The following is a 19,600-nucleotide window of genomic DNA, read 5'->3' on the forward strand; positions in this document are numbered from 1 at the left end:
ATTTCAATATTAATGTATGGTCTTTGTTTTCACTTTAGTATTGTATAAGATGGAGGACTCTCTTACTGAGATTTGCAGTTAGCTTTACAATAGTCCTAAACTGGGTGCTCTATTGAGGTGTTTATTGTACTCTATCTATTTGAGGGAACGTAAAGAAATATACCAAACACTTTAAGTAAAGAGAAGAAAGGGACTAATGATGAGGCGATAATGAACATCTTCAACTATTTAAATAAGATAATAGTGAAGACAGATTTGAATAGAATAGTATGGGTGTTACCTAGAAAAAAGAATGAACGAGAAACACAAAATGTTAAAATATATACTTGAAATAGAAAGCTCAGGAGCACAGCAGAGGAGAAGGGAAAAGTAGAGTGTGAATGGAAAGATATGTCAGGCGAGAACAGTAAATGTGAACAGAGGTAAAAAGAGGAAGAGAAAAAGGGACTAAAGGCCAATGAGTGGATGTAAGTTCTGATAAAGGTTGGTAGCATAGCTAAATTGAAAAGTAAGTAAGAGAGAAAGGGTAACTGAAGAATGGAGGAAGATGAGAAAGGGGTCACTTAAAAAGTTATATAATATGGTCGATGAAGAAATAGGGTTTGAGAGGATGTATGAGATGGGAACAAGAGGTTGTGTGAAAGAAAAGTATGTGTTGGTGAATGAATCAATTTCCTTGAGCACATGGCGTGAAGAGTAACACACTATACAACAGGACATAGAGGCTTGGTAATGTGCAGGGAGTTGATTGTAGTCTAAGTAAAGAACCAAGAATTACTCAATTTTATTTTCACCAAATGAGATTGAGACAAATAAGACAACCTTCAGTTAAATGGTCAAACCATGATTCTTTGTATAGATTTTTAGCCAATTGTGAAGAGTGTGTCGTATCTCGTTCACTGCTATCGGTTTTCCGGCACTTCAAAACAGCAATGAAACATTAGCCTACATTTATATTGGGTGTTTGTGGTAAATCTTACAATTAGAAGTCCATGGAAAGTAATCCACTAGTGAATTCCATCAGTAGATTTTGCTTTAGAGTGACTACTTCCAGCACAAATGTGAGAATATTTCAATGGCACACAACTTTAAATGGGGCCAGTAACCTGACAGAAGCCCTCATAACTAGTAGAAACATAAGTATCATGATTCTGGTTGCATTGAGGAGTTATTAGCCCATACTGTTTCAGAAGATCACCAGATATGAAATTGAAGGCCACATGAACCAGACATGACACACTGAGTTTAGGATGGCATGTAGATAAAAAAAAGTAAATAAGTGATACACAGGATGTAGCCTGTCCTATTTTTGCAAATCGTGCCTTTAGGAATAGATAGAAAGAACATGCAAGGTACCGTAAACTTTTCAGCATTCTGTACATTTATACTAAATTAATATATTGTTCACGCCATGACAAATGACAAAGAGGGTTATTCTAACTTTGGAGGAGGTGTTAATCCGTCCCAAAAGTGACGGAAAAGTGACGGATTTACCACCAGGCTTATTACGAGTCCATTATATCCTATGGAACTCGTAATACGGCTGGTGGTATATCAGTCACTTTACCGTCACTTTTGGGACGGATTAACACTCCTCCAAAGTTAGAATAACCCCCAAAGTAATTGGTGGATCTAAAGTGGAACATAGGAATATCTACAATGAAGGACTCTTAAAGAAGGCATACAACAAGGTCAGAGGCAATGTTTTACTGCTACTGACGTTGAGAAGTGGCTCATCATTTTAGCAGTTTGTCAGGGACCAGATATACACTGCTCACTTTAGATATAATAGCTGCCCTTGACCATGCATTTTCCAACTCAGCTCGATGAAAACAGCATTTAGGATATATTTGATAAAAATGCCCTCTAGATATTTATTAGATGGGAATATTTGTTAAAATATCATGATTAGAAAAATGTGTTCTCCTTTCTAAATTCAGGAAATTAATTCTGCTATTCCTTCAACTGTGATTATTTGACAATCTCCCATAGGTGTTTAATCCAACAAGAGCACCGCTACTAGATGTAGACTTTTAGGAAGAACAAAATCCAGCAGGCCTCTGGGACTTTGGTTTACAAAGAGACCCTCTGACTCATTATTACTTATGCTGAAACAAAAGGCAGTAAATTGAGCTGATTGTCTCTCAACGATTCTACTGCCAAGCCTAAAAACAATGTAGTCAAGAATATGAGAGGAGCAAATTATACTATTTAAGATTATGAACACAATACGTAATTTGGGGCTATGATTTGTTGATCTTGCTAACAAATTGTTAATGGTTAGCAAGGTAAGTCAAAACATAGAGGACACATGTTTACCTGATTCCCTTCTAAAAGTTATCAGACCATCACAAAATCCATACTCCAAACTTTTACCCACTCAAGGTGTAACAAAATATCCCATCCTGTTGTGCTAACAATGGTTATAAATTCTATCCATGGAAATTTTGTTAAGAACATGACAGAGATAAGCAGATTTCTACCTGACAGTTCACCCAACTGATGCACCACTATATGGGTCCTGGCATTTCCTTTACAATAGCGTCATGTGGCCCTCAATAATCAGTCAATAAGGATTTGCCATATTATCACATTGATAATTGTCTTCTGATCTTCTGTTCTGTGACATCATGCAGAGACAGTTTTTGTACAGCTATACATCACAGTGGTGGATCTTCGGTGGAGGCACCCAACTGAACGTCCTTTGTAAGTAGCACCATTCATTATCTATTTTAAATTAATTTTCTTTATAACCTTCTTCAGTTTTGCATTGTCTCTCAATCTATATATAATTCTTTACCTGATGGACATGTACATAGGTACACCCATCTACTCTTGGTGTGAAAACATATATTTAATTAGATTTAATTGCAGTTTATATTCCTATGTAGAGTGTAAATAATGCCCATAAAAGTGCATGTGTAAGGAGCAGGCATATATAATGTTTACAACTATACACTATTTTGACAAATATGCATTTCCTAGGAAATATACTTTCTGAACAGATTCCAAAAGTGTGATAATGTCAAAAAACTATATGAATGACCATCTGAATTGCTGAATATAATGAAAAAGGATCATTAATTGGGAAGAAAATTCCATTGGGAGGAAAAGGTGTATAACTGACTGAGTGAAAGTTTTGAACAAAAACTTGTTAAAGCAAAAGATACATTTGTATTTTATGTTTGTGATTTTAATTTCATGAACTGAGCTGCAAAGCAACAACTTGTTATACACAATGTGGATTTTGCAATTGCAATGGCAGAAAGAGAGTGAAGGGAGAGTAGGGAAAAGGCATATCAGCAAATGGTTTGCAGTGTACAATAATTCAGTGAAACATATTTCTATGTAACTAGAACTTATTTATCTCATTATATTGTGAAAAGGCGTTCTTGTATTAATGATTAAAGTGATTTTTTTTGTTCATCCAGGGGCTTTAGTTCACACTACCCTCAGTCTCAGTTGAAATCTGTACTGAATATCAAACTTTGCAGTCTTTTAGCAGACTTTTGAGTCCAACTCTTATGTCATGTTGTCTAGAAACAACAACCAAGAACCAATATCTTTTTGTGCATCCAGAGGCTTTATTTCACATTTCCTTCAGATCAAGTTACAATGGGCTTAGATTATAAAATGTTGCAACCATGAGTTAGGTGTGCATTGTCTTAGGTCTGGAAACTATTCTTGCTGTTTATATTCCTTCCAAACACGTTATTTACAATTTTAGAAACTCTATGGAAAATGTATGGGATTCCGATCTTACAAAAAATAGCAGGATTCTGAAGAAATAAAAGTTGTCTGATCAGGAACAGGAGAAATACAGAAAACGTTTATGGCTGTGGTCAATCTGTTAGATCATTTGAAATATAATTGGGAAAAAAATACAATGTATTAGCACAAGACATTTAAGGATTATTTGGTCAACCTGTAAAAAAACAAATCTGTGTTACTATAACTGCAAATCATATTGCAGTGTAAATAGCTTTCCAAAATGATGCAATGCTCTAAAGAGCTCTATAGAATGTCTCAAGAACGCAGATACCTCAATAAAGTATCAAGGGTTCGATAGCAACAGCAGTTGTATTTTTGTGAGGGGAAGATGATGATGACAGATGCTGGATTTTTATCTGCATCCCATAGAATTTTAAAGATGGTGAGAACAATTGTTTTCGAGCTTGAATGTACCGACGCAATATAGTATTTGTTAATGGAGACAATGGAGCTCTGTCAATTCCCATCTATTTTAACTACTGCATATACTGCTTATATTTCCTATTGGTTCCTTCTACTCTATATCACCAGATGATGTTCCACCCATCCTTTATTTTGCTGCACCTGTTGATGCAGATAGTCTTTGCAGTGCCTCACTGCATCTGTAACAATTCATTAACTGTACATGAAGTTAAATCTAAAATACACTGTGCTGTAGCTACTACCCTGTGAATTGCTGGTTTGTGATCAGCACTGTAGCACTGTGGGTATATCTTTGGTGGAGGAACCCAGCTGAACGTCCTAAGTAAGTAACAGAATCATCACTGTACAATATTTTAAAGAACTGCTTTAGTCTAACATACATTTTCCCTATATTTTTCTATTTTCATTACTTGAATGTGAACAGATCATGCTTATGAATGTAACAATTCATATTTCTAATATTGTATCCACACTCATAGCATTTTGATATATAATTTTGACTGCGTTGCTACTAAATGTCATAATTTGCATTTTTATATTCTTGTATTCTTCTAGGATATTTATTGTCAGAAATCTCTATCTGTTTTACTATTAGCAATCTAGAATGATATTTTGATTCTTTTAGGTAGAGAGTACTGTTTCCCTACAAATTGGTAACACAATTTAAAAAATATCTTTAAATACTATTAATACACAGCAGTTTCTAGGGACGTACTTTGAGCTTTATTATGTTGCTGCAAAATTGATTTCCTTTTTGTTTTGTGAGAGATTGAACTCACACCTTGAACACAGTTTCTTAAATTTAGAATATTTTGTGTTCCATCAGTCTAGTTAAAGGTGCCAAAATGTTCATATCCTATTGATTTCACTCTACCTAAAAGCATTCATTTGCAAATATGTTACTCATTCTTTTCTCAGATAATTAAAAAATTGGACTACCAGTGCCAAGTCTAAACGACAGAAAGAGCATTTGACTGATTGGAGATTGTCCTACATCTAGAAACCATTTAATATCATCCTTATGTTGTAGAAAAGCTTAAGAATTGTTACACTATATTCTAGAAAGAACACTGTTCTTAGGAAGAACTAGAGTAGGAATAAAACAGCTTCAGGTATTGGAAGCCAAAAGACTGTTTTTGGAGTTCTGTATCATAAGTTTATTGAGAAGCATACAGCCATCAATCCTAAATCTAACTCCAAATGCTACCCTGCATTTGGCTGGGTTTGTGCACAGTCTTGTGGCACAGTGTGTTTATCTTCGGTGGAGGAACCCAGCTGAATGTCCTAAGTAAGTGACAGAATTAATATCAGCTACTTTGACTGCAAGTTAATATTTTGTAAAATAGTATTGGCTTCCTTATTTTTCTTTTTTACCATCTGCTATTATTAAGATATCCGCAAAATATGTTGGATCTCAATATGTGTTGTCTAGAGAAATGGTCGGGTAATGCAGCATCCAGTATTACTAATACTATGGTGTTCAGTATTAGCTAGGTGCGGAAATAATGTATAGTTATAGAATTATTTTCTAGTTATAAGACATAGCATGTAGAATCAGTGTTGTTTGCAGCAATGCCTGCATGTTTCATTTTTTACAAGCAATATTAATCGTTCTTTTCCCTTTCAAAAAGTAAATGATAAAAATTTCCTCAGGTGAGAGTTTTCAAATACATCTCATGATATTCATTTTATGCTTTTCTCTGCGCAAATCTTGACTTTTGCCAAACTTGTCATTAGGATGGAAATAAGTAATTCTCATGATATTTTTTATATTTCCATGTTTACTTAATGTGCTCAGGAAATAACATTCTATGTACTTTATTGGGAACGATCTGTGATCCAATGACTAATTAGGCAATAGGTCACTAGTTATCCCTTGGTTGGTTTTCTGGGTTCAACAATCAACCAAATGATGGTGTCTTCAGTGGGATAGTTCTTTTCGTTCTGCCTCCAATCCCTGTCTAATTTTAGAGCATTTAAACATAGGATAAATGCTGACAAAGCAAAATAAATATACCTGGGGATCTTTATTCATGTTTTCATGTTTATGCTGCCCATTTCCTCTGACTGGATTTCTACTGAATATATGTTGTTTATCTTTTATCATCCTTTTTGTAATAAGCTAAGATGAAGTGATTTAGTGCCCCATATTGTTATTAGTCAACCTCAATCTAAAGTGCAACATCATTAACACTAAGACAACTGGTTGTTTGCAGCTATGTCTATTCAAACACATTTCAAAAATACATATCTTTTGAGAATGTTTAATGTGTTTTCCTGTATTCAATATCTACTGAGACGATATTGCTTTTTGTATTCTAAAACATATATTTTTTAATTTCTTGGATGCATTTTATATATTTAACAGCATTTATCCTGAGTTATTCCACTTTACAAAAGAGATAGAAAAGGAAAACCAGTTTAACTCGGGACATTTCAAATATATGTAGTATTTAATGGACTATTCAGTAAATTGAATAAACTATCCCAACAACGATGATTTGATATAAACCCTACCAAGTTCTTTGTATTTATTGAGTTTATAATCCAAATGAGAGAGCTACCATTTGGACCGTGTTTTGTGCCCATCTAACAGTTGGAAAAGTTATAGATATCTGATAACGGTAGAAAGTAAAGATAATATATTGATCATTTAAAATATTGCAATATAGCATTGCATTGACTTCAAAGTTCTCTCTATGAGAGTTCAGCTCTAAACTTTTGAAAGTCTTCATTGACTCCATATTTTATCTTCTAAGGCTTGTGAAATAGTTAACACTGAATAACAACTCTTATTATTGATATTGTTGCTGGAACTGCAATATTCTAGCACTTAATCCTAGAAAACAACCCATTTTCATGTTTGTTAATATTGTTAAATATTGCACATTATGAATATAAAATGTGAGTTGCTTCCCAGTATGTGCTATGTCAGAAAGGAATTTTCATCTGATTGCTCAGTTTTTAGGTCAGTCAGCTCACATGAACACCTGCAATACTAAATTTATAAATGTGCTACTGTAGAGAGATAGCGTTGCACTAAGCATAGCACTTTAACAAAAAATGTGTGTGTAGGTACAAAATGGAGCTGCCAAAGTTCAAACCCGTTTTGAAGTTGTAAAGTTCTGTGCTTTCAGAATAAACCTTAAACCAGTCTTTTTGTCCCAACACCTTGTGTCAAATGCAGTCTTCTAATCAGCTTTTAATAATACATCTTATTTGATCAGAGGTCGCTCAGCTGCCGGATTGCTTTTAATGTTCTCTAGAAGAGTTTGCTCACTTTTTATTTAGCTGTTCAATAATCCTTTTCTTTCCCACAAAAAAGAAATACATTTTGTATTTCTAAAAATGATTGCCTGAACAAATTGCAGCAAATTACCATGTTGTAGAAAAGCAATTGAATTTAAGGAAATATAGGCTGGTGCTGGAGATTAGCCCTCCTATACAATTCCTAAAGTACACCTAAACCTGTGTTTCATTTGGACTTGGGATGCATACATATCTTTTTAACATTTATTTCAGATACATTATTTGGATTGTCACTCTGTGTCCCCAGCAGCACCGATTGTACTACTACTGCTAATTAGTCTTAGGGATAATGACAGACAGTTTTCATACAACCTGATTATGTTTCTACTTCTAGAGCATTTTCTCTCTGAATTTCTTTTATGAAATTCATATCCTCCCATGCATAAAACACATAACTGTTCTGAGACACTATGAAAGTCTTTATTCAAACCCATAACTGACATCAGAAGACAATCATCTCAAACGACTGCTGAAGTGAAGTTTTCACTTCAGATAATTCTTTTGTCAAAAAACTATATTTTTCATGCTTTATTACATAGGTCAGATGATGCCATGATATTGTTTGGTCTAAAAACCATTTAGTAGATGTTACAGACATACATCCTGATGGAACATTTCAAACATATTCACTGGTGAACAATGTTTCCTTTGCAATTGTGCTTGACAAAGACAGCTAACCAAGACATGACATAACAAAATACTTATATTTATCCCAATTTCTGACAATTTTCCTACTTTTCTTGCAGCCGGTGAGACAAAGGGTCCTACTCTGAGCATCTTCCCACCCTCTCAGGAGGAGGTAGAAAAAGACAAGTCCACTGTGGTGTGCCTTTACCAGGACTTCTATCCGGCCTCTGTGGATGTGACCTGGACAGTTGGTGGGCAAACAATTACCAATGGAGTAGAGAAAAGCAGAGCTACTAAACAGAGTGAAAATAATCTGTTCATGGCCAGCAGTTACCTGTCTCTGCCCACCACGGACTGGAGCACAAACAAGGAAGTCACATGTCAGGTCAACCACCAGGGAAACAGCTTTTCAAAATCTGTCAAGAAATCAGAATGTGTTTAATGTTGAGCACCAGCTAATTGCCAGTGAAAGTTGAGTCAGCTCCTTCTAACGCTTTGGTGATATATAGTTTTTTGACCTGCAGCATTTTTACAGTAAATAACCTGCAACTTCCATGAGAAGAAGCACATTAAATGCTGGTGTCAACGTGAGTCATTACAAAATAGTCTCCACTGTAATTTTTCATCAATCATATTCAACATTTAACTTGTAATATCTCCTTTTCAGGAAGTAATTCAACCATTTAAGCCCATATGAACCATTAATGAGAAACAGCTGATCCATTCTGTGGTTCCTTTAGTTTCTTTTGTATTGTCAATAAAACTTGTGTTTTTCATCACACAATATTTTGAAAATGTATTTCTTTCTATTTTGTAGTTAATTTGTTTGAATGTGCATTAATATCAGAGAGTCTATGCTGTTTAAATGTCCCTGGTTTTCCCTTGACAATGCTGAGCAACTCAGGTAGATAAAAAAGTGCAGCTATTAGTTAACTCTAATGTCTCCCTTCTTCTGACCAGAAAATAAGACCCTACTTATCTGACGCAGCGTAGATAAGATATCATTCAAATCCAATCGGCTCCTTCACCCACTCTAATTTATTGGTATTGCATCTGGAAATCACTCCCTTTTATTTTAGTATGCACAGCACATGGTTAAACAGATAGTTGTAATCAAAATTGAACTCTCATAGGTAGATAACTAGATCTAATGACAGACTAAATGTTAAAGTTTTCTTTGTCAAAGCATCTTTTGGTGTGAGAGTCATTGCGAAACAGATGTGTTTCTGTTGGATATTTATTTGCTTGCATGAATAGATTGATTAATGAATAGAACAAAGATTTTGACAACAGACGATAGAATGTCAAAGGTCAGTTGTAGATAATATTGAAAATTCATGATAGATCCAATAAAATTATTGCACAGCTTGATGACTTTCAAAAGTGCCATATCTTAAATTATCGATCATACCTAACAGCTCAGTGGCTGTCACATGTTTTGACTAAAAGTATGTGAAACAGATTACAATTTCATGTTTCAAATATCTCACGATATACATATCAAAACTTGCTAACTCTTCTAAGAATAATGAGGCTTATAATGGAACATGTTTGTTATTTGACTTAGGGGCAATACCTGGAAGGTGCTATCTATTCAGAGAGATACACCGCGCAATACGTAACATTCAGAAATGCATTACAATCTTTGCAATATTTTAACCAGTGTACTGATACTGATCTACCACAAGTTACATCTATTGCTTTTCTAAAATCAAGGTGTTTTTTATTAAGGTGATTACTGCACTTTATGAATATGATCTTACACAAAGAAATATAACAAACACAATGATGAAATAGAAGATTGGGACCGATGAAGAGGCGACAATGAAAATCCTCAACTATATAAATAAGGTCATTCTGGAGACTGAATTGATTAGAATAGTGTGGGGTCACTTAGAAAAGCTTAACGTGTTAAAATAGATATTAAAAAAAGGGGATCTCTTGAGTAGAGCAGAGCAGAAGAGAAGTGTAGAGTAAGAATGAAAAGATATGGCAGAGGAGAATAGTAAATGTAAACAGAGGTGAGGAGTGGAATAGAAAGAGGAAGAGAAAAATGGGCTTAAGAACCCTGAGGTGAATGTAAGCTCTGATAAGGATTAGCAGCATAGCTAAACTGAAAAGCAAGTAAGAAAGTGTAACTGAAGAATGAAGGAAAATTAGAAAGAGAAGACTGTAAAAAACAAGGGAATAAGGTAGATGAGGAAATTGGGTTTGAGAGGTTGTTTGATATGGGAGCAAGAGGTTGTGTGAAAGAAAAATAGGTGTTGGTCAATGAGTCTGTTTCCTTGAGTACATGGTGTGGAGAATAACACAATAAACCACAGGGAGTAGATAATCTGCAGAAAATTGATTATGGTCTAAGTAGGGAACCAAGAGTAACACACTTAAATCTTCACCAAATGAGATTGAGACAAATAACCATCAAAATATAACCCTCATTTAATTGCTCAAACTATGATTACAGATTTTTAGGCAATTGTAAAGAGTGTGTCTATCTCTTTCTCTGCTTTCGGTTTTCCAGGACTACAAGCCATCAGTGAAATATTAGCCTCGATTTGCAGTGGGTACATGTGCTAAATCTTACAGTTTATAGAGCAAGAAGAAGCCCATGGAAAACAATCCACAAGTGAATTCCATTAGTGGATTTTGCTTTAGTGCGACTACTTCCAGCACATATGTGATAATATTTCAATAGTACACAACTTTAAATGGGGCCAGTAACATGACAGAAGCCCTCATAATTGGTAGAAATATAAGTATTTTTATTTTGGTTGTATTTAGGAGGCAGCCCATATTGTTTCATAAGAGCACTAGATATGAAGTTGCAGCCCACATGAACCAGACATGACACACTGAGTTTAGGATGGTATGTAGGTAAGAAAAGTAAAGTTATGATACACAGGATGTAGCCTGTCTTACCTGTGCAACTCTTGCCTTTGGGAATAGATAGGAAGTACATGCAAGGTACAGTAAACCTTTCAATATTCTATACATCTATACTAAATTAATAAATTTTTCACACCATAAAAAATTACAAAGTCAATTGGTGGATCAAACATGGAACATATGAATATCTACAATAAAGGATTCTTAAAGAAGGCATTCAACACTAGGGACATTCAGAAAGGGCTCATCATCTTAGCAGTTTGTCAGGGATCAGATACACACTGCTCACTTTGGATATCATTGCTGCCCTTGCCTACGCATTTTATAACACAGCTCAATGAAAATAGTATTTAGGATAAATTTGCCCTCTAGATATTTATTAGATGTAACTATCTGTTAAAATATTATGATCAGAAAAGTGCGTTTCCTTTCTAAGTCCAGGAAATGAATTCTGCTATTCCTTCAACTGTGACTATTTGACAATCGCCCATAGGTGTTTAATTCAAGAAGAGCACCACTACTAGATATGGACTTTTAGCAATAAGAAAACCCAGCAGGCATCTGGGACTTTGGTTTACAAAGTGACCCTCAGGCTCATTGTTACATTTGCTGAACCTAAAGGCAGTACATTGAGCTGATTGTCTTTCCTCAATTCATCTGCCAAGCCTATGAACAATGTAGTCCAAGTATATTGGATGAGCATATGATAATATTTAAGATTATGAACACAATAAGTAATTTGGGGGCTATGATTTGTTGATCTTGCTAATAAATTGTGGATGGTTAGCAAGGTAAGTCAAAACAAAGAGAACACATGTTTAAATCCTTGCCTTCTAAAAGTTAGTAGACCATCACAAAATCCATATTCCAACCTTTTACCCACTGAAGGCATAACAAAATGTCCCATCCTTTTGTGCTAACAATGGTTATAAATTCTGTCCATGGACATTTTGTTAAGAACATGACAGAGATAAGCAGATTTCTACCTGACAGTTCACCCAACTGATGCACCACTTTATGGGTACAAGCGTTTCTTCTATGATAGAGTCATGAGGCCCTCAATTATCAGTCAAGAAGGATTTGCCATAATATCACATTGATAATTGTCTGCTGATCTCCTGTTGTGTCACATCATGCGGAGACAGTTTTTGTACAGCTATACATCACAGTGGTGGATCTTCGGTGGAGGCACCCAGCTAAATGTCCTTTGTAAGTAGCACCATTCATTATCTACTTTACTTTTCAAGGATGTTTCTTTACAACCTTCTTCAGTTTTGCATTATTTGTCTCTGAATCTATATATAATTCTTTACCTGATTGGCATGTACATATGTATATCCATCTACTCTTGGTATAAAAAAAGTTCATTTAGTTAGATTTAATTGCATTGACCATTGCTAGGTAGAGTGAAAATAATGCCCATAAAAGTAATTTTTTAAGGATCAGACATATATTATGTTTAAAACTATAGACTATTTTAACAAATATGCATTTCCTAGGAAATATATTTTCTCAACAGATTCCAAAAGTAGGATAATGTCAAAGTGTCTATATCAAGGAGCTTCTGCATTGCTGAATATAATGAAAAAGTATAATTATGTGGGAAAATAATTCCATTGTGAGGAAATAGTCTATAATTGATAGAGTGAAAGTTTAGAAGAAAACCTGTTAAAGAAAAAAAGACATTCATATTTTATGTAAGTGATTTTCATTTCATGAACTGAGCTGCAAAGCAACAAAGTGTTATACACAATGTGGATTTTGCAATTGCAATGGCAGAAAGAGAGTGAAGGGAGAGTAGTGAAAAAGGCATATCAGCAAATGGTTTGCAGTGTACAATAATTCAGTGAAACATATTTCTATGTAACTAGAACTTATTTATCTCATTATATAGTGAAAATGCGTTCTTGTATTAATGATTAAAGTGTTTTTTTTGTTCATCCAGGGGCTTTAGTTCACACTACCCTCAGTCTCAGTTGAAATCTGTACTGAATATCAAATTTTGCAGTCTTTTACAGACATTTGAGTCCCACTCTTATGTCATGTTGTCTAGAAACAACAACCAAGAACCAATATCTTTTTGTGCATCCAGAGGCTTTATTTCACATTTCCTTCAGATCAAGTTACAATGGGCTTAGATTATGAAATGTTGCAACCATAAGTTAGGTGTGCATTGCCTTAGGTCTGGAAACTATTCTTGCTGTTTATATTCCTTCCAAACACGTTATTTACAATTTTAGAAACTCTATGGAAAATGTATGGGATTCCGATCTTACAAAAAATAGCAGGATTCTGAAGAAATAAAAGTTGTCTGATCAGGAACAGGAGAAATACAGAAAACGTTTATGGCTGTGGTCAATCTGTTAGATCATTTGAAATATAATTGGGAAAAAAATACAATGTATTAGGTCAAGACATTTAAGGATTATTTTGGTAAACCTGTAAAAAAAAGAAATCTGTGTTACTATGACTTCAAATCATATTGCAGTGTAAATAGCTTTCCAAAATTATGCAATGCTCTAAAAGAGCTCTATAGAATGTCTCAAGAACGCAGATACCTCAATAAAGTATCAAGGGTTCGATAGCAACAGCAGTTGTATTTTTGTGAGGGGACGATGATGATGACAGATGCTGGATTTTTATCTGCATCCCATAGAATTTTAAAGATGGTGAGAACAATTGTTTTCGAGCTTGAATGTACCTAAGCAATATGGTATTTGTTAATGGAGACAATGGAGCTCTGTCAATTCCCATCTATTTTAACTACTGCATATACTGCTTATATTTCCTATTTGTGCCTTCTACTCTATATCACCAGATGATGTTCCACCCATCCTTTATTTTGCTGCACCTGTTGATGCAGATAGTCTTTGCAGTGCCTCACTGCATCTGTAACAATTCATTAACTGTACATGAAGTTAAATCTAAAATACACTGTACTGTAGCTACTACCCTGTGAATTGCTGGTTTGTGATCAGCACTGTAGCACTGTGGGTATATCTTTGGTGGAGGAACCCAGCTGAACGTCCTAAGTAAGTAACAGAATCATCACTGTACAATATTTTGAAGAACTGCTTTAGTCTAACATACATTTTCCCCTATATTTTTCTATTTTCATTACTTGAATGTGAACAGATCTTGCTTATGAATGTAATAATTCATATTTCTAATATTGCATCCACACTCATAGCATTTTGATATGTAATTTTGACTGGTTGCTACTAAATGTCATAATTTGCATTTTTATATTCTTGTATTCTTCTAGGATATTTATTGTCAGAAATCTCTGTCTGTTTTACTATTAGCAATCTAGAATGATATTTTGATTCTGTTAGGTAGAAAGTACTGTTACCCTACAAATTGGCATCAGCATTTAAAAAATATCTTTAAATACTATTAATACACAGCAGTTTCTAGGGACGTACTTTGAGCTTTATTATGTTGCTGCAAAATTGATTTCCTTTTTGTTTTATGAGAGATTGAACTCACACCTTGAACACAGTTTCTTAAATTTAGAATATTTTGTGTTCCATCAGTCTAGTTAAAGGTGCCAAAATGTTCATATCCTATTGATTTCACTCTACCTAAAAGCATTCATTTGCAAATATGTTAGTCATTCTTTTCTCAAATAATTCAAAAATTGGACTACCAGTGCCAAGTCTAAACGACAGAAAGAGCATTTGACTGATTGGAGATTGTCCTACGTCTAGAAACCATTTAATATCATCCTTATGTTGTAGAAACGCTTAAGAAATGTTAAACTATATTCTAGAAAGAACACTGTTCTTAGGAAGAACTAGAGTAGGGAATAAAACAGCTTCAGGTATTGGAAGCCAAAAGACTGTTTTTGGAGTTCTGTATCATAAGTTTATTGAGAAGCATACAGCCATCAATCCTAAATCTAACTCCAAATGCTACCCTGCATTTGGCTGGGTTTGTGCACAGTCTTGTGGCACAGTGTGTTTATCTTCGGTGGAGGAACCCAGCTGAATGTCCTAAGTAAGTGACAGAATTAATATCATCTACTTTGACTGCAAGTTAATATTTTGTAAAATAGTATTGGTTTCCTTATTTTTCTTTTTTACCATCTGCTAGTATTAAGATATCCGCAAAATATGTTGGATCTCATTATGTGTTGTCTAGAGAAATGATCGGGTAATGCAGCATCCAGTATTACTAATACTATGGTGTTCAGTATTAGCTAGGTGCGGAAATAATGTATAGTTATAGAATTATTTTCTAGTTATAAGACATAGCATGTAGAATCAGTGTTGTTTTGCAGCAATGCCTGCATGTTTCATTTTTTACAAGCAATATTCATCGTTCTTTTCCCTTTCAAAAAGTAAATGATAAAAATTTCCTCAGGTGAGAGTTTTCAAATATATCTCATGATATTCATTTTATGCATTTCTCTGCGCAAATCTTGACTTTTGCCAAACTTGTCATTAGGATGGAAATAAGTAATTCTCATGATATTTTTTATATTTCCATGTTTACTTAATGTGCTCAGGAAATAACATTCTATGTACTTTATTGGGAACGATCTTTGATCCAATGACTAATTAGGCAATAGGTCACTAGTTATCCCTTGGTTTGTTTTCTGGGTTCAACAATCAACCAAATGATGGTGTCTTTAGTGGGATAGTTCTTTTCGTTCTGCCTCCAATCCCTGTCTAATTTTAGAGCATTTAAACATAGGATAAATGCTGACAAAGCAAAATAAATATACCTGGGGATCTTTATTCATGTTTTCATGTTTATGCTGCCCATTTCCTCTGACTGGATTTCTACTGAATATATGTTGTTTATCTTTTATCATCCTTTTTGTAATAAGCTAAGATGAAGTGATTTAGTGCCCCATATTGTTATTAGTCAACCTCAATCTAAAGTGCAACATCATTAACACTAAGACAACTGGTTGTTTGCAGCTATGTCTATTCAAACACATTTCAAAAATACATATCTTTTGAGAATGTTTAATGTGTTTTCCTGTATTCAATATCTACTGTGACGATATTGCTTTTTGTATTCTAAAACATATATTTTTTAATTTCTTGGATGCATTTTCTATATTTAACAGCATTTATCCTGAGTTATTCCACTTTACAAAAGAGATAGAAAAGGAAAACCAGTTTAACTCGGGACATTTCAAATACATGTAGTATTTAATGGACTATTCAGTAAATTGAATAAACTATCCCAACAACTATGATTTGATATAAACCCTACCAAGTTCTTTGTATTTATTGAGTTTATAATCCAAATGAGAGAGCTACCATTTGGACCGTGTTTTGTGCCCATCTAACAGTTGGAAAAGTTATAGATATCTGATAACGGTAGAAAGTAAAGATAATATTTTGATCATTTAAAATATTGCAATATAGCATTGCATTGACTTCAAAGTTCTCTCTATGAGAGTTCAGCTCTAAACTTTTGAAAGTCTTCATTGACTCCATATTTTATCTTCTAAGGCTTGTGAAATAATTAACACTGAATAACAACTCTTATTATTGATATTGTTGCTGGAACTGCAATATTCTAGCATAATCCTAGAAAACAACCCATTTTCATGTTTGTTAATATTGTTAAATATTGCACATTATGAATATAAAATGTGAGTTGCTTCCCAGTATGTGCTATGTCAGAAAGGAAACTTCATCTGATTGCTCAGTTTTTAGGTCAGTCAGCTCCCATGAACACCAGCAATACTAAATTTATAAATGTGCTACTGTAGAGAGATAGCGTTGCACTAAGCATAGCACTTTGACAAAAAATGTGTGTGTAGGTACAAAATGGAGCTGCCAAAGTTCAAACCCGTTTTGAAGTTGTAAAGTTCTGTGTTTCAGAATAAACCTTAAATCAGTCTTTTTGTACCAACACCTTGTGTCAAATGCAATCTTCTAATCAGCTTTTAATAATACATCTTATTAGATCAGAGGTCGCTCAGCTGCCGGATTGCTTTTAATGTTCTCTAGAAGAGTTTGCTCACTTTTTATTTAGCTGTTCAATAATCCTTTTCTTTCCCACAAAAAAGAAATACATTTTGTATTTCTAAAAATGATTGCCTGAACAAATTGCAGCAAATTACCATGTTGTAGAAAAGCAATTGAATTTAGGGAAATATAGGCTGGTGCTGGAGATTAGCCCTCCTATATCATTCCTAAAGTGCAACTAAACCTGTGTTTCATTTGGACTTGGGATGCATACATATCTTTTTAACATTTATTTCAGATACATTATTTGGATTGTCATCTGTGTCCCCAGCAGCACCGATTGTACTGCTACTGCTAATTAGTCTTAGGGATAATGACAGACAGTTTTCATACAACCTGATTATGTTTCTACTTCTAGAGCATTTTCTCTCTGAATTTCTTTTATGAAATTCAGATCCTCACATGCATAAAACACGTAACTGTTCTGAGACACTATGAAAGTCTTTATTCAAACCCATAACTTACATCAGAAGACAATCATCTCAAACGACTGCTGAAGTGAAGTTTTCACTTCAGATAATTCTTTTGCCAAAAAACTATATTTTTCATGCTTTATTACATAGGTCAGATGATGCCATGATATTGTTTGGTCTAAAAACCATTTAGTAGATGTTACAGACATACATCCTGATGGAACATTTCAAAAATATTCACTGGTGAACAAGGTTTCCTTTGCAATTGCGCTTGACAAAGACAGCTAACCAAGACATGCCAAAACGAAATACTTATATTTATCCCAATTTCTGACAATTTTCCTACTTTTCTTGCAGCCGGTGAGACAAAGGGTCCTACTCTGAGCATCTTCCCACCCTCTCAGGAGGAGGTAGAAAAAGACAAGTCCACTGTGGTGTGCCTTTACCAGGACTTCTACCCGGCCTCTGTGGATGTGACCTGGACAGTTGGTGGGCAAACAATTACCAATGGAGTAGAGAAAAGCAGAGCTACTAAACAGAGTGAAAATAATCTGTTCATGGCCAGCAGTTACCTGTCTCTGCCCACCACGGACTGGAGCACAAACAAGGAAGTTACCTGTCAGGTCACCCACCAGGGAAAGAGCTTTGCAAAATCTGTCAAGAAATCAGAATGTGTTTAATGTTGAGCACCAGCTAATTGCCAGTGAAAGTTGAGTCAGCTCCTTCTAACGCTTTGGTGATATATAGTTTTTTGACCTGCAGCATTTTTACGGTAAATAACCTACAACTTCCATGAGAAGAAGCACATTAAATGCTGGTGTCAACGTGAGTCATTACAAAATAGTCTCTACTGTAATCTTTCATCAATCATATTCAACATTTAACTTGTAATATCTCCTTTTCAGGAAGTAATTCAACCATTTAAGCCCATATGAACCATTAATGAGAAACAGCTGATCCATTCTGTGGCTCCTTTAGTTTCTTTTGTATTGTCAATAAAATTTGTGTTTTTCATCACATAATATTTTGAAAATGTATTTCTTTCTATTTTGTAGTTAATTTGTTTGAATGTGCATTAATATCAGAGAGTCTATGCTGTTTAAGTGTCCCTGGTTTTCCCTTGACAATGCTGAGCAACTCAGGTAGATAAAAAAGTGCAGCTATTAGTTAACTCTAATGTCTCCCTTCTTCAGACCAGAAAATAAGACCCCACTTATCTGACACAGCGTAGATAAGATATCATTCAAATCCAATCGGCTCCTTCACCCACTCTAATTTATTGGTATTGCATCTGGAAATCACTCCCTTTTATTTTAGTATGCACAGCACATGGTTAAACAGATAGTTGTAATCAAAATTGAACTCCCTTAGGTAGATATCTAGATCTAATGACAGACTAAATGTTAAAGTTTTCTTTGTCAAAGCATCTTTTGGTGTGAGACTCATTGCGAAACAGATGTGTTTCTGTTGGATATTTATTTGCTTGCATGAATAGATTGATTAATGAATAGTACAAAGATTTTGACAACAGACGATAGAATGTCAAAGGTCAGTTGTAGATAATATTGAAAATTCATGATAGATCCAATAAAATTATTGCACAGCTTGGTGACTTTCAAAAGTGCCATATCTTAAATTATCGATCATACCCAACAGCTCAGTGGCTGTCACATGTTTTGACTAAAAGTATGTGAAACAGATTACAATTTCATGTTTCAAATATCTCACGATATACATATCAAAACTTGCTAACTCTTCTAAGAATAATGAGGCTTATAATGGAACATGTTTGTTATTTGACTTAGGGGCAATACCTGGAAGGTGCTATCTATTCAGAGAGATACACCTCGCAATACGTAACATTCAGAAATTCATTACAATCTTTGCAATATTTTAACCAGTATACCGATGATGATCTACCACAAGTTACATCTATTGCTTTTCTAAAATCAAGGTGTTTTTTATTAAGGTGATTACTGCACTTTATGAATATGATCTTACACAAAGAAATATAAAAAACACAATGATAAAATAGAAGATTGGGACCGATGAAGAGTCGACAATGAAAATCCTCAACTATATAAATAAGGTCATTCTGGAGACTGAATTGATTAGAATAGTGTGCGGTCACTTAGAAAAGCTTAACGTGTTAAAATAGATATTAAAAAAAGGGGATCT

The 19,600-nt window shown here is 34.4% G+C and overlaps 1 protein-coding gene across 1 annotated transcript in view; it reads left to right on the top strand.

Annotated features, from left to right (window-relative positions):
• LOC138265178 (immunoglobulin lambda-1 light chain-like) overlaps positions 1-8,914 on the top strand; it is a 392,354-nt gene extending 383,440 nt beyond the window's left edge. The window contains exons 3-4 of the mRNA XM_069212720.1: positions 2,672-2,706; positions 8,250-8,914. Coding sequence (XP_069068821.1) covers positions 2,672-2,706; positions 8,250-8,572 — 358 coding nt within the window. The 3' untranslated portion in view covers positions 8,573-8,914. The remainder of the gene's footprint in view (positions 1-2,671; positions 2,707-8,249) is intronic.
• The last annotated feature ends 10,686 nt before the right edge of the window (positions 8,915-19,600 follow it).

This window comes from Pleurodeles waltl, chromosome 11 (assembly GCF_031143425.1).
Source record: "Pleurodeles waltl isolate 20211129_DDA chromosome 11, aPleWal1.hap1.20221129, whole genome shotgun sequence".
Classification (NCBI taxonomy): domain Eukaryota; kingdom Metazoa; phylum Chordata; class Amphibia; order Caudata; family Salamandridae; genus Pleurodeles; species Pleurodeles waltl.